At 39.5% G+C, this 16,868-nt stretch overlaps 1 protein-coding gene across 3 annotated transcripts in view; it reads right to left on the bottom strand.

Moving 5' to 3' along the window:
* The window catches only part of osbpl5 (oxysterol binding protein-like 5), a 58,917-nt gene that overhangs the window by 26,584 nt on the left and 15,465 nt on the right, over positions 1–16,868 (bottom strand). The window contains exons 3-9 of one of the 3 annotated variants that reach the window (XM_084932947.1): positions 4,349–4,504; positions 4,051–4,124; positions 2,880–2,960; positions 2,539–2,640; positions 2,124–2,327; positions 1,644–1,728; positions 1,375–1,537 (exon numbers count right to left, since the gene is read on the bottom strand). In XM_084932947.1, the coding sequence (XP_084789073.1) occupies positions 1,375–1,537; positions 1,644–1,728; positions 2,124–2,327; positions 2,539–2,640; positions 2,880–2,960; positions 4,051–4,124; positions 4,349–4,484 (845 nt within the window). In that variant the 5' untranslated portion in view covers positions 4,485–4,504. Of the gene's footprint in view, positions 1–1,374; positions 1,538–1,643; positions 1,729–2,123; positions 2,328–2,538; positions 2,641–2,879; positions 2,961–4,050; positions 4,125–4,348; positions 4,539–16,868 lie in introns of those variants that run through there. The other 2 variants (XM_084932946.1, XM_084932948.1) reach the window with 2 other exon arrangements.

Below are 16,868 nucleotides of genomic sequence, written 5' to 3'. Positions count from 1 at the left end.
AACGTCTGGATATTCATGTATTGACAGGGCTGTAATTTTTCACTGTTTCACTTTAGAAACATAAATCTTTGCACAGATGATGTTTATATGTTGGTTACTGAATTTCTGGAACCAAATGTGATCTGAGGCATATTTTTCAAAGGGTTATATGCTAAAAATTTAAAAAAAAAATAATTAGGCGAGGTTAAAATCTACTTACTTTTTCTGTGTTCCAGTCTCAGTAACTTTGACATAGTAATATCTGCTTCAATATTTACACCTCTGATGAAATTTCCCAAGTGTTAGCTTTATTTTGATACCAAGATTGTAAGGACAGAGTTTGTAATTGCAGAGAAATAATCATTTAAATTTGGGCATTACATTTTCGAGCAGGAAGCTCAGAAACCCCCTTGGGGCTTAAGAGGTTAAGGTAAGTGCTAACTAAAAAGCCAAACCAATTTACTCAGGAACAAATAAAATACTAAAAAAAAATCCAAACAATAACATTTTTAAGTTATCGAAGTGACTTATATATGTTTAACCTGAGTAGCGAAAGATGGCGGTGGATTTGAAAACGATTTGCCGGGAGTCCGGTGTTCTCACGGGTTCTAGTGAGCCTTGCCCCCGGCTAGCTATCGAGCTAGTGGGTAACAGACGTCTCCGAAAACGTTGGAGCGCTTTTGAAAATATGTGGTGTCTTGATAAACTGAGCAGATATTTGAGGTTTACACAGCTACATTGTTGCCTGAAAATATGTTAAACGTTTATTTTGTGACCCAGAAAGAATAATAAGAGTAACATTAAAACTAACTAGCTGCCGCCATTGTTGGAAACTGAGCTGGGCTGCGCTATGAATTCTGGGACAGAGCTACTTCTTCTTCTTCGGGGTTTAACGGCAGCTGGCATCCTTGTACATGCAGTGCTGCCATCTTCTGTTTCAGTCCGTTATTACACTCTTAAATCCTACTACTTATTCCTGCGTCTTTTGTGATCTTACAAAGCTTCAAACGACGCGTCGACTATTAAATCAGTCGTCGACGATTTTGATAGTCGACGTAATCGTGACTAGTCGACTAATCGTGGCAGCCCTAAAAGAGAATAAATAAAATAAATAAATAAAATCTGGATTTGACATTCTTGGGCTTTAGCCTGAATTTCAGCTGTTTTATCACATAAGTGAGAGTACCATGGGAATTTCTGACAGTGATATGAAAAAAAAAATGGGGCAAATGGTCAACAATCAGAATCGGGATCAGAATACTTTATTAATGCCTAAGGAAATTATGCAAAGCGTGAATACAGGAATCATCGGTGATCCAATAACAACTAATTATAAAAGAAAGACTGAAATCAGTCATATGTCCGTGGATATAGCTGTGTGAGTTTATGACTTACTGCAGCAGCTCTGTATCAGTGAGTGCCGTGGACTGCAGCAGGTTCAGTATATGGGAGGACTCTGAAGTCATGCTGATATCTCCTTCTTTCCCAGCTTTGGCCGTCAGCTTGTAGAGGCTGGAGCAGCTTAGAGCCAGCTCCAGGGCATCCATCCAACACCGACCTGGAGAGCAGATTTTTTTTTTTTTAAGGGGAAGAAGGGTTGATCAGTTTGGTTGCATATATAGTTTCATCAAACATGCAAGAAGCTGCACCTTCAGATGCCTCACCATCAGACTCAGATGCAGCTCTGAAGATCAGGTAGTTACTGGGTAGAGGCTGCGTGATGGAGCCAACGTTCTCTCCTTTGGGACCCTGAGGATATGGATCAAATACTGACTCATGCTTCATGTTGTGTATTCATGTTGCACCAATTGAAACAAATGGCTCTCCCAAGGGCCATGAGAATTATGCACCACTAAACGAGATAATTATCATTTAGAAATAACATTTACGGTGAGGAAAAAAAGAAGACAGCCAGTTTCTTTTTAATACAACCACTAGGTGTCACCCAAGACAGATTTTTTTCCCCACACAAAGTAAAATGAAATAAAATTATTACTACACAAAAAAAATAAAATCAGATTTAACTGTCTAAATACTCAAAATATTAAATTGTCCTAATGCTGAGTGAACTTGTCAATTAAAATCTAACTGTTTTTGATTACATAATTTTAATTGGACTGAATAAACCTACAAATATGTCTGACCTTGACAGCCCAGATTGATTTATCCAGTGGGTGGTACAGCTTGAAGCAAAAGCCGTCCTTCTTGGAGGGTCTCTCGATCAGCTTGCATGCACTGAGCAGGATGGTACCCACCCAGTGATCTGTTTTGGGGGTCTTATAGATCAGAAGAACCCCAGGCTTCAAGGCACACCACAGTCTGGTCCAACTTTTTAAAGAGCCACGGATCTAAAGAAGCATAAGGGATGAGAGTGGAAGCAATTTAGAGTACAACTAAATAAAGTAAAGAAAATGAAATATGTTAATTCACAACTATATATACATATTAAATATTAAGAGCATTAAAAAGTAAGAGGGAAACTGGGAAGTCAATATGTAATGACATCAGTTTAACATCAAGGTTATTATTATCCTGGCTGTTACTGCAATAGTGTCACACCTTTAACCAGTTGGACATGATGATGACGCTGGGGTCCTTAAGTGCAGTGGACAGTTCTTTAGCTGCTCGCTTCTTCTCTTGCCTATAATTCTGCTTTTGGACCTTTAGAACATTATAAAAACAAAAGGAAACAATAATGAATGATCAGAACTGAACAAAGGACTGATATCAAAGTTTTAACACTAGGTGGAAGCAGAGTCAAACTAACTCTAGCATTCAACATTCAAAGACTTAACATCAAAGGTAAACATTTAAATATTTGAATACTGCAATGTTTAAAATGAGCATGCACATGAGTCAACACAGCTGCTGACCATCTCAAGCAAGGATGTGACCTCTACCTTGAGCGACTCCTTCCGGGCCAGCTTCTCGGTGGGGGAGGGGCAGTCCTTCTCAACACCATTAAACATCCTGGACTCAGACTGGAGGCGGGAGTTAAGACAGAAAGGAAAGACAGACTTAAACGATGGACAAATAATCCTGTTGGGAGGGATTTTAGTTTAAATAAATTTGTGGTTAATAAAAGTTTAAATAACCTTATTTGTTTTGGTTGGGAACGGCCCAATATTTTACTGTTTTCAAAGGTTTGTAAAGAGGGGTGGGTGGCCCTTTCAATCAGCAAGGAAACTTGGCAGGCAGTCATTTGTGGTGCTTTGACCACACACCCACTAACTTCCTTGGTTAAACAACAAAGGGTGAACTGAAGTAAACAGACATTAGAATCACAGTGGTAAGTAATTTGCAATTTCACTGTGATGTGCAGTTACTTAACCACTTGTTCTATATGCACTAACCCAATATTATCATCGAGCCCACACTGGCATTCTGTAACATCCAAAGAGAAAGCCATTTTTCAAATGTGGTACACGACGACAATCCAGGGTAAATGACAACATTCGAGGGGAAGGCTATTCTCAGTGTTTTGGGGTGACTTCAGGTTGGGAGACGCAGCTGTGCATGTGAATTATTGCACATATAAATAGGCAATCTTGCAAGACGAGGCAAAGCGACATGAGGAGAGGAGACGAGACAGGACTATTACCCACTGCCACTGGAAATGTTTATTTACCACTCCTAATTCATATTCATAAGGACGGAGACAGATAGGATAGTTAGCACTAATACAACATAAACAGCACCGGGGCAAAATAGGTCTGGGACTCAAATACATGGCTTGTGGTCCTAAGGACACAGTTCCCACCACTGGCTTGAGATTTCAAATCCCACAGTTTTATATTTATTCTTGTTGTGTTGGTGCTGTTTAAACACAATGTAAAATTTTCACTTCCTTCTATATTTTTTAGTGACCCATTTGTTAACCACCCCCCGAAAATAAGCCTAAACAACTGCTGGATTTCCCTTTAATAAAATTCTCACAGATGTCTCATTCTGCTACTACTATGAGCAATCAGAGAGAACTAGTCATCACAAAAGGCAACAATGTGCTCTCACCCAATGAGACATTAATAGTCAACTGTTGAGGACCTGCCCAATCAGGAACTGAGTTCTTACCTTGCTGCCTGGTGATAAGACAGGACTAAGTTCATTACTCAGCATGGAGAGACCGTTCCTGTCTGTCTCACTGCCTGGTGGGAACCCACAACACACAGTCACATATAAATGAAAAAACTTGCTGACAAACAATTAAAGCATGGCAGTGCACAAAGCAGTTAAGAAAGAGCAGCTGAGGTTTGCTGATTAATATGGCATAAGTATGTTTCACCACAGTGCGCCATACTTTCCCAGACACTGGAATCCACTATTTCACAAAATATCACGTTTTGTCACTTGTGACATCTTGACCTTGTACCTGGGCTGAGGTTGTAGAAGTCGTTGTCTCCTCCATAAGAGAGGTTCCTGGTGAGGGTGCGGGGATCAATTTTGGGCGGGGAGGTGGCACTGGGGCACAGCGAATACCTCCGATGAAACAAATTCTCCTCCTTCATCCTGGCGGCCTGCTTCTCCTCTGCAGGGGAAAGACGCATAAAAGAAAAAATGGAGACAAGATAGATGTAAAAAGGAAGGAAGAAAAAGATAAAAGATAAAGAAAGAAATCTGTAGCTAGAACAAAAGAGAACTTTCAAGTTCTGAGCCTGCATGCATTAGTTCAACCAATATTTTCATTTATCAATAGTGAAATATCCTGTCTTTACAGATCCCTCTGTTTTGAATCTGATCTTCAACCCGTTTCACTGACTCTCAAACTCCATATTTATTCACTTCTTCTCTCCGTCTATGTCAATCCATAAGAGCCCCCACCCTTTCACTTGTCTCCTACACTAACAAAGACCTACTGTACGAGGACATGTAAGCCTGTTCACATAATGGCACTGTGCATGGCAGTGACAAGCAGTTCACACTGTGTATTGTCAGAGTAAATGACAGATGGAAGCCTCAAGAAAGTTCAGTTAGTCTGACCACAGACATCTACTGTGTCCAGCCACACAAACGCTATTCTTATTTTCCCCATTTCAAAAACACAGCTTCATCAGTCCTTCCCTAGATATCCACAAAGAATTATCTTCTAAACAGTTGCACATTTCCACCCACAAAAAGGGACAAATGCAGCAACTGCACATGTGTACAGGATCAAGCTGTAGCTCTGTAGCTTCAAGTCGTTGTTGTGCTGTTGTTAATTTATAGCAGTGAGTGGATGAGTCATACTTACAGACCACCTAGCCCACATAAAGAAAAAAAAAAAAAGCACACACACACACACACACACACACACGAATCTATACGGGTGCTGCATGCATGCCCTGTTTTCGCCACCACTGAGCTCAGAAACGATTGACAAGTTGCAAACTATTCTTAGCACGTTATTAACGGCTGCTGAGGGTCACAGCAGTTTCCAGAAAGATCGTTATACTCAACCAAATAGATGTCGAGCTGATCGTAGCAAATCAGAGCGGACTGTAAAACAGGCAGAGCAGAACCACCTGGGTCTGTCTGAGCAGCTACACTCTGTCCCACTCAGATCAATATAATCCCATTCATTTTCTCTCGGTATGCAAACACATACAGTAGACTCCCCACCTACATAGCGGTCTCGCCTACAAGCCTCCAATTACAACACTGAAGAACAACAGATTATATAAAATTCATTCAAAGAATGTTTTCACAGACTGATTCATCTTTAACTCTCCCACGTTATTCCACTGTGATTAGACGGATGCAGGTGCAGCAGGAGAAAATGTACATATAGGTATTACAGACTCCACCGATTCACCTGAATCTAGGGCTGCACGATTAATCGTTAGAAAATCGCGATCTCGATTCATACTTATGTGCGATCTCATTTCCAAATGACAACGATTAAAAAAAAAACAAACAAAAAAAAAAAACGACGATTGTACCGCATTTTGATCCGGGACATAGGCTGCATGAAAACAAGCGCTCACTCTTCCTGCTCAACAAATGACAAGGGCGGAGCCTTATACCACGTGATACAGAAGCTGGCTGCTAAAATTGGCAGGGGAAAAACAACGGAGAGCACGTCAGGGATGACGAGAAAGTGACAGGAGAAAATCCGTCCCATTCAACCACCCAAACATCAATAACGGGAACCTTATACAGCGCTTCCCTATACCCGTCGAACTCCCGCAGGCACAAAGAAATTACGGAGGCTATCACTTATCACCTGACCAAAGATATGGCTCCCATCAACACTGTGCAAAACGAGGGATTTAGGAAAATGATCAACACCCTAGACAAACGCTACACAGTGCCGTCCCGCAACTATTTTCTATTGTTGCACTACCTGCTCTATACACGCAGTGTCGAGCAACGGTGGAGACGGAATTTCAAGCAGTACAACATTTTGCGGCAACCACAAAATGTGAGACATTGTGTTGTTTTTATGTTTATTTATTGTTTTTATGTTCAGTTTCAACTGTTACGAAGTTGATGTGCAGTTAATAAGTGCAATAAATATTTATATTGGAAAAGAAAATCGTGAGAGAATCCTGATCTCAATTCTAAGCCAAAAAAATCGTGATTCTCATTTTATGTAAAATCGTGCAGCCCTACCTGAATCTATAGAAATTAGTAAAACTGGAAATTAGATTAAGTGCTAGAGAACTACTTGAGGACCTCCCGCTACAAGTGCATTCTCGCACATACTAAAAATACAAAAGCATTCACATCCGCGTGCTCGTCAAACCACTCCCTACTTCCCTCTATTGCCTATTCTGCACCACTGACTCATTCCTTCAACCTCTTGACTCCCTGCTGCTTTCTAATCATTCAATCTCTTCTACTCACTTTTTCCCCCACCTTTGCATCATCGCTCTTTCAAAAAAGCAGCTATGAATGAGCAAGACATGACACAGAAGAAGATCAATTCAACAAGAAGCTTTTTTTGTCCTTGTGGGTCAGAGCTATAAATAGCTAATGTTTTGCTGCAGTGCATGCGTGCATATGTAGTACACCGCTGAACCCTGAGTGGGGTGCAGACTGCATGGAAAAGAGCTTGAAGCTTGAGCATTACACAACAGCAAAACACAATGGCCTGCCAAGCTGCATGGTGATGGACACACACACAGTATTAATACCACTTACAGTACATCCCCCGAGTCAGACTAATATGTAGGCAGACATGAATACTGACAGGACAAACCAATCGCAGCTAGCTCTCACTGTTGCAGGGAAGGATTAGTTAGGAAAAAGACTTGAGTATGAGGACAGTGGCAGAGCAGACGGAGCATGGGTGTGGCATCCTTGCATGCTTAATGTGTTTGTTCATGTCACCCTGTCAGTGAGGCATACATGAGACAGTAGTGCTAATGTGTGTTTCTTGAATGAAGCAAGTTTAAAAAAAAAGAACAGAGAGAGAGAGAGAGAGAGAGAGAGAGAGTGGCTACGCATACGTGACTGCATGCGCGCCTGCCTTGCTGCTGCAAACTGAAGGGAGGATTACATCTGCACATGATGTAGTGCCAAAGGAGAGATAAAAGGCTCCTCTCCAACAAGCAACTCCAGCACTAGCGCTGAGGCACTGTGAATTACACAAAACACCCAAATAAGTTAGGAAAAGCACTTTTCATTCACTTGTATAAAAAGACACAACAGTATCAAACCAAAACACTGACCGTATTTATTCTTTAGAAGGTTCCAGTAAGGGCCAGCATATGACCTCTCAGACCCCTTTAAGACACGCTATCTGAACACAGCAGGAATCAAAGCGTTTATAGTTGTTCTGAGAAGCAGTTGGAACGAGGCTAGTGAGGTTGGAGTATTCTTCAAAGGGCATTTATACAATACTAATAATCACTGATATGTGCTGGGGTTCTCAAGTTACTTCTGGGACGATGACAAAAGTTTACAAAACACATATCAAAACTTCTTTCAATAACAATTTTAAAAACATTGAAGGAAATTATTACTAAATTCCCTATAAAAAATAACAACAAACAAACAAGTGCATTGGGTAGATCTGCCCACTGCCTTCTCAGTGGAAAGAGAGAATGCAAGGGGTTTTTTGTTTTTCTTTTGGGGGGTTTTTTGTGCGTACACATAGACACACGCACGCATTTGCCATTTACACCGAATGCTCGTTTTATTTTACAGTAAGCTTACCCACTGCTGGTGCACTTCCCTAGTCCACTTCTCTATTCTCATTTCACTTTTTTTTTTTCCTCTTTAGTCAACAGGTTGGTATACTTACAAAAAAAATCCATGTCAAAACACAAAGACCAAATAAACACCCTCCCAAAGGTAACTGAAAAGAATGAAAGGAAGAAAAAAATCCATTAGTCTGGTTGATGTGCACTTGCTGCATTTCAGCACAAAATGCTGAGCTCTGATTGTCATGCGGGCCAGTTTCCCCTTGCCCTTCAGAAGTACTAATGCCACAAATCAGTGGCATTAGTACTGTATCAGTGTGTGTTGCTCACACTGATACAGTATTTCAGAGACAACAGACAAAATGTCACAGGATCAGAACCCATGAGAATACAAAGGCAAAGGGTTTTCTTCACGCTTAACCAGTTCTAACCCTTGACTGACCTTCATTATACTTGAACACAGCACGCAACTCACCTCTTAACACTCACCGCACACAACGCAAAGTTTGCCAGGCTAGGCTGACATGGGGTTCAGTTATCACAAATGCTACACAGGTGCTAGACTAATATTTACACACTAATATCAACATCTTGTGGAAAAGATAAGAGTAAGGTAACAGCACCAGGCCAGTCAATGACACATATTCCAGTGTCATACATTAACCTTAAACTAAGAGAAGGACAGATTAAAAGAAAACAACAACAACAGAAGAGTCTGACCCACAGTTACCTTGTTGAGATGAAAGCACATGAGGCCTGTTTGTTTTTAGTAATCATGCCTGGGAAGGCAGAGGAGTGGAAGACGTATACATGTTCTAACCTGTATGTTATTAATTTGCTCGACTGATATAACAACCATGAATCGCACATAGAAGTCTCAATGTGCTCACACAATGCATTTTCAGAAATTATCTGCTCGGTTTTCCAGTAGCCACACGCTTTGTTTTTTAAGTGACAAGAGATCCTGTAACTTACTTGCAGTTTGAGAGAAATTGTAAAGTTTAACTTCTTTTATTATGAACCCATTATTCTTCAATTAAGAAAGTTACTCAGTTGTCATTCTTAGAAAGAAAACCAGAACTGGCAAAAAACCTGTATTGGTAGGTCACACTTTGGAAAAAACACTGGAACTCAGAATTAGCCAAGAAAATTGCAACTGGTCCAAGCTCTAGTTTACGGCATGTTAAAAAAAAAAAAGAGTAAACATTCCCTGAGATAGACTGGTGACGTGTGCAGGATGTAACATACCTTTTGAATATGACAACTGGGATAGGCTCCAGTGTCCTGTGACTCAGAACAAACAGAAGTTAATAAAGTGCATGGATGGATGAATGCAAATACTTCTTGGATAGATTCAGCTTATGCCAGCTACACTGAGAACTGCATGTCACCAGACACAGAGATACACCTTAAATTTCACAACTTAAGAGTGGCCAGTCAACACCACTAGCAGCTACATTATTAGAGAAGGAAAAATGTTTCTGGAATTAATAAAATGAAATAGCCAAAATTCAACACAGACACATACAACAGTGGTTCGACCCACTGATGAAGGACACTGTGGAATGGTGTTCTTTTAGCTGTGTTCAGATTAAAAACAAGGCTTCTATTTTGGTCCATATAACTTCCAGTAATCTTAAATTGTATTCCAACACCTCAACACACATTGGCCCTGCTATGTGCCAGAGCCTCAAAATGCAGAAAGCCAGCATCAAACCAGCTGTTCTTAATACAATGGCACAGATTAAGTCCATACACTCCCCCATCTTTCCATTGCTCTATCCATCCTCCCTTCACTGCCCCCAGCCATGTTAACCGTCATTTTCCTGTAACAACTGGATGACCACATGACCTAGATATATGAGCCAAACATAACATGCATTGACCTTTTTTTCTTTTACTCCTGCTTAGGGACTGCTCAAAAAGTTTATATTCCTATTATTTGAAAAGAATATGCATAATTTCTCATCCTCAGCCACATCACGTGGAAAAAAACAAACACTGCTTAAAAACCAAGTCATGAAAGATGGTGAGGTATAAGGTCACATTTTGTCCAAATTCATTCTGCATATTCAACAAAAGTGAGAAGAAAAAGTTATTTAAAAAAAAAAACTTCTTAAATGTTGCAAAGCTTAGTTTTAAAAGCGCTCTGTAATTTCCATCCTCAACTACAAGCTGACCCGGATATTTCAGCATCAATCAAGCATGTTTAAAAAAAATATATACAGTCAGTGGTCAAAAGCTTCACGAACATTAGAACTTCTTCCTGAATACAAAACACAAGGGTGCCTTAGAAACTGCTGATAACTACACACCGACTCTTTAAACAAACAATTTTAGCTATTGTGTTTAACAGCACATGAGAAAGGTAGAACTACTGCAGGTCTTCTGTCACTGTAGGAAACAAACAGAGACAGTCTAATTTTGTAACTGTGGGAGGATGTGTGGTTTAGTGTTCTATTCTGAGTGTTGTGGGGGTGCTGGCATATTTTAAGGAACTGAAATGGAGAAAATGCCTCCCAACCAGATTTCCCATCTGATCTTACCTTAAATAGGAAAGTCCACTTCGGTCTATAAAAGACTGGGGTGGTCCCTACCCTATTTTAGGCAGCAAGGTGAACAGCTGCACCCTATGGTAGTATTTTATGTGCTTATATTATTCTTCCCGATCACTTCAGTTTATGTTAAGGTCGGGAAAGCTATCAAACATTATAAGTTATTTCCCTGGCCTGCTAAGAAGGGCTAAGGATTTGCCAGTTAGTCAAAGAGTTTCAAATGTTCCCGGTGCTTCAGGTTAGACTAGCAGAACATCAAACCTTCCATGATAAACACAATTTAAAACAGAGGCTTCTGTCATGAAGGAGTAAAGAAGACCAGGAGTCCCTACAAAGGGGATGGCAGCAAACCTCAGAGACTTAAGAAAGATTAACCCAATAGATTTATCTGTAAATTGAAATTGAACCACTTTTTTGGTTTTATCAAAACAACTACAGATCCAAAACATATTCAGTGTGAAAAGTCAGACTCAGGTCAACAATCGCTTTCCACATTTCCATTCTTTTCACAGACGTATTATTCTATAGAAAAATGTAACCTCTACCTCTACCTTTCAAAACATCAAGTAAATTAACCCTGTCTTCTTGTTGCTTAGTGTGTATGTGAGTGCATGCACGTGTTTTTAACATGACTGATTAAAAAATAAATACATTTAAAAAATAATCATCACAATAATTCAATGAAACGAGGTATCTAGAGAACACTAACTAGCAGTTATTTCTTTTCAGAAACTCCAGACTGACATTGTACAAAAACAATTGCAGTTTTTGTTTTTGCTTTCACAGAATAAGTCTGACTAAGAAAGCAGGCCCTAAGACACACACTGGAGCCATATTTGACCTGGCAGACAGATCAAGCCAGCTGGCTCCATATATGCTGGATCCAGGCCAGGGGATGCAGTGTGTGAGAAGTAGCCTTAGGCCAGCCTAGCCAGACTGAGTTGATGGAGAGAAAAAAAATGTGGACATCAACAAGCATGCAAACATACATGGACATGTGCATGTAAACAGAGGGCCTAGCTTACTATTTCAACTGTCAGACGACCTCAATAATTGACTGTGACATGCTGCAGTCTTGACTTTGACTTGTTCTGACACGCTCTCCCTTGCTTTCTTTTTTCTGATGTTCCTCCTCTTGAAGCTCATGTACAATGCTGCTTTAGCATGATTAAGGATGTTGTTGGTGACGGTGAGACTAACCTGACATATTAATGGATCTAAAAAAGTATGTGAAAATTAACATCTGCAGATTGACACCTCAATAAGGTACGTGCCCCAGCACATACAACACAAACACACTAACAAAATAACTCAAACATGATTAAGGCCGACGAGGAGAGAAGCCACGTGCAAAGATAATGAAGATTTATTTTAAAGAATGAAAGCAATCATAGCATTTTAGAACAGCTAAAAAGGTTCACTTCAAGCCCTCTTTAAGTAGCGTTCAAGTTTTACCGCCTTATGTACAAATCCTTCTGTTCAATCTTGTGCCATTTAGTTTCTGCTGTTTGTAAACACCGAACTTTCAGTCATCATACTGTATGCAAAACTAGCGCATGTATTTTAAGTGAGAACTACGACTCCACATCGTAAACGGCCAACAAGCAGTGTTGAAAGGTTACTTTTAAAATGTATTCCACTACAGATTACAGAATACATGCCCCAAAATGTATTTTGTAACGTAATCCATTACGTTACTCAATGAGAGTAATGTATTCTGAATACTTTGGATTACTTAATATATTATCATGCTTTTTACAACTACATGAATGTACTATTGCTGTGTGAATTATTACTTTTACTGAAGGTTACTCGCCATACCAATAGCAACTAGATTTTTAAATCTTAATATAAAATGAGTAACAGTAGGTGGACATTAGGTAAGGCTGCAGTTTTTGCAGCGATCTCGTATAGAAAACTGTTTCACGCGTATATAAAACAGGTCCGCGGCTCCGAACCGTAGTAAAGGGACCTCTGGCTAATACGTCGGGTTCGTGTCAGGCTCGTAGCTGAAAACTAGCTTTACTTTGTTGTCTGGGTCAACTTTGCTAGCGAGAGACAGACAGAGGTGTTGAAAGGCTGCTCCAAAGGAACTTATTGTTTCGGAGAAAAACACGAAAAAAGTGTACAGTCGAGTCTTAATAGCTTACTTACAACTGGGCTCGTCAGGCACAGTCTTTTTGGCTGCAGTGGTTATTATTATATTTACATGCTTCCATCTCCCTCTTCTGGTCGGTGACAACTCGTACTTTTCCACTCTCCTTTTTCTCCCTCCCTTGCGCTCACAAACACATAACAGGTATGGCAGTCCAGTCTCCCTGCAGCACGGACTACACTGCCCATGAAGCTACATTCTTTAGGGCAATGCCTGTAAAACTCTGCCTATTGCCTTCATATTAAATCATTTTTGTGAATAAAATATTTCTTCACGTCATTATGCGAGCCGCAAGTAGGGGTGACATGGGATTGAGACACAGGAATTAGAGCGTCTTAATGCATGTTTTGTTTGGGGCGTGGAAACCAAAAATAGAGAGGGCACAGCCGAACATATGAAACAGGAAAATAGCGCCGTGTAAGCCCTTTATATCAGCAAAGTAACTGTATTCTGAATACCACCTTTTAAATGGTAACTGTAACGGAATACAGTTACTCATATTTTGTATTTTAAATGCATAACGGCAGTACATGTATTCCGTTACTCCCCAACACTGCCAACATGAGATTGCATTGGTAATCCACAGATGCTATGTGTATTACCTGTGCCTACGTGTTATAGCTGTGTGTGTTGTCACCATATGGCAGTGTGCATATGGAGCTGGTAATATGTGCTACTTTTGTTGTCTGTGCTGGTGTTGCTACGTTAGCTTGGCCCGTGCTAGAGAGAACATCTTTTTAAGTCATAATAGACAAAGAATCTTTCATTGAGTTAACACTCAACTTCCCAAAACCCCTCTCAGAATAGCCATCAAAGTTCAACAATGAATCCTGCATATCTAGCATAATTGGGCTGCTAACATAAAACCTGGTGGGTGATGTTTTCAGTCACTGGGAAGATTTGCTTGGGGGAGATACTGTACTGTACTTTACCAGCCTTTGCTAGCAAGAGGCATTTCAGGTTGATACAATGCCAGACATAGTCTGGGAAGAAGATGGGTCAACAGCATTTTACTTTGAAACTACAGGACCAACCCCAGTTTTAACTGTCCTAATGTCTTAAGATGGAATTCAAAGGCCAAATGCTTTGTTTTTCCCCCTTCCTAATAAAGCAGGGTGAAATGAGTGAAGTGAAACAATGCTGAATGTTCTTTCCCTTGTTGCTAAAGGAGGGATGTCAAACTCATTTTACATCTTTGATCTTAAGTGGTCCAGATCAGTGAAATTCTCCTTTCTGTCAATATCAGTAAGTAAGCTTAATCCCTGAGATATGTTTTGTATAAGAAAAATATGTGCAATTTTAACCTTATATCTCAGTTTTCAACCTAATATAGAAACTGTTGTATTTAAAAAAAAAGAAAAAGAAAAAAGAAATATGTCAGCACAACTCTTTGGGCTTAAATGTTGACTGTAATATAATTATAAAGCATTAAGGTTTTGTTAATTCACAGAAAATAGGTTTTTTAAAAAGTTTTGACCCATTGTAATAAAGATACATTTTTCTAGTTGATTATTTTTTCCTGTCATTTAATCTATTACTAAATTCCTTTGGTGTAATTTGAACAATCATGGGGAGAGAATTTAATTGTAGAGACTGAGCAAGGCAAATTTCACCCCTGGACCTTATGTTTGACACCCATGGTCTAAAAGCTACAAAACACTTGAGTGTAGTTAAGTTTAGTGTGTTGTGCGGTAGTAAGTATGATAAAACAAGTAAAAAAAGCAATGGGTGCATAATTACTGATAATAAACGGGATATGAAGTACAGACAAAAAAAAATGACCCCACATATTAACACATATGTATTCTATATTTAATCTAAACTCTGGCTATGGGAAGCCAAGCCTCCACCACTGCAATCTTATAACCTAGGTCCTTCTTCACATTGTTAAATGAAAACTAAAACAAAAAAACAAAAAAAAAAACAAAGTCAAAATATGCAGTTCAAATGAGAATGAATTTATTGTCAGTGGCATTCTAATCATATCTGTCCTTGCCTTCTGTTCGGTTCCAAGTCTCTGCATTTCCATTCCAAAAAAAGAACTAAAGCCATGAAAAAGCAGTCAGTGTGAGCCAATTTGCTTATCCCTTTGCATCTTGAATTAAATATTACTGCACCACAAATTAGATACAGTCTTTTGCTCTACTTCAACTTGCTGTGGTGAATTAAATGCCCTGCAGCTTTAGAACAGCATTTTTATAGCACCAAACCCTTTTCTGTACGAAAAGGTAACGATAAGCTGTAAGAAACCTCAAAAATTAAATGAAGAAAAAAGATAAGCCAGCCTCAGTCGCTAATTTGTGCAAAACAGTGTTCTTATCTTGCACCCAAAAAATGTGCACACTAACTTTTTTTTGGATTCATTTAATGTGTGCATTGGCTAAATTTGCTCTTATCACTGCATGTAATCAATCAGAATCATGCCAACACATACTTATATATAGGAATCTATTTAGCTCAAGCTGTAACATAGAGAAAGTGGTTAATTTTAGTAGCATCGGATTTTTGTTTCCTTTAATTAATGTCTTTATATGTTATTTATAACAACGGCAGAGTTTGTTTTTGAGCCTACATGAACCTGTGTGATAAATCAGCACAGGTTATGAGCTTGACTAAGTGTGGTCCTCAGGGGAGACTGTCTCTCTCTGCTGGAGAGACAGGAGGTGTGAGGGACTGGAACAAAGATGCCTGCCAGCAGAGAGAGGGAGGCTGCGTGGCTTAAGATGTCAAGAGATAACGGATGACAAGGTGTCAGATAGATAACGGTAATGCAAAAAAACAACCCAGAGAGCAGATGAGGGCAGAAGCTGATTGCAGATTCCTTGTATTATAATAATCCAAACACCAAATTATGTCTCATACTTTCTGCAATAAATAATCCATTTTCACTGGAATGTCTGTTTTCAACCTGATAAAACTCTCCTACTTCTGCTGAGTTCTTACCAGCTTGGTATGTCATGGCCAAAAGATGAACCGACTGATAGTCAGTACAATAACTAAAAGAAGTGTTAGAGCCAGGTGACTTCATCAATGAACAAACAGGAGAAAATGCAAATGCTCCAGGGAAATTAAGCAGTAAGGTTAGAGTTCCATGCAAGTTTTGAGCCTGTGCTGTTACACATTGTTCACTTTAAAAACACTTATGCCTGATCAATGTTGCTGGCTAGATATCTACATGGTCAGTGCATTCTGGTTTACAGGAAATCTAGACAGCAAAAAACACAAGAAAATTAAAGCACAGCTACTGCAAAGCTATATGTACTGCTGTGCAAAAGTCTCAAGCCAAAGGGAAAAAGGTGTAGCAATTTATTGAAATGTGCAAACATAAATGGCAATAGCGTGCATAAGGCAAAAACAGAGTTTGTGCAACTCTAACAGACTTGAAAGTCAATATTTGGCACCTTTATTCTTCAACACAGCCTGAACTGTCTTAGGGAAACTTTACTGTCATTTCTTTTAAGTTGTCTTCAGGAATGGTTCTCCAGACTTCTTGAAGGATATTCCAAAGCTTTTCTTTGGATAGCGGCTTCCTTTTGCTCCATTTTCTGTCAAAATGATCCCGTGCTGGTTCATTAATGTTAACTTCAGGCTCTTGGATGGCTGATTTATTACTAATAGAAAAAGACACAATGGAACACTTTCCAAGTATGCTTTTAGTGCATTGGCAGCATGTTTCCATGGCTCCTTCGAAGGTAAATATAAAGAAATGAAGGGTGGCTTCAGACTTTTGCACAGTAGTGGACACATGAAATAAGAGATTTTGTTTACATCTATGAGCCAACTTTCAGGTATTGCATAATTCCTTTTGCTTCAGGCAAAGCAGTTTTTATGTACTTCCCTGTCCTCTACGATAAAACTAAGACGCAAACTTGCAACCAAAAAAACAAACAGTTTTTCTTAAAACTCCAACAGTACAAATGCTGAATGAGAGCACTGTTTAAATTAATCAACACTCAATTTGTTGGAATCATCTTCACAAAACTGAGTTACAAAATCCCTGACCTGCTACCCTCCTCATATCAGCATGGAGCTCCTTTAATTCTTTGTTCCAGCAGT

Source organism: Perissodus microlepis, chromosome 7, assembly GCF_051167445.1.
Source record: "Perissodus microlepis isolate ML-2025 ecotype Zambia chromosome 7, ASM5116744v1, whole genome shotgun sequence".
Taxonomy (NCBI): Eukaryota; Metazoa; Chordata; class Actinopteri; order Cichliformes; family Cichlidae; genus Perissodus; species Perissodus microlepis.
Note: the sequence above shows the minus strand (reverse complement) of the source record. Positions and strands in the feature narration are given on the sequence as shown.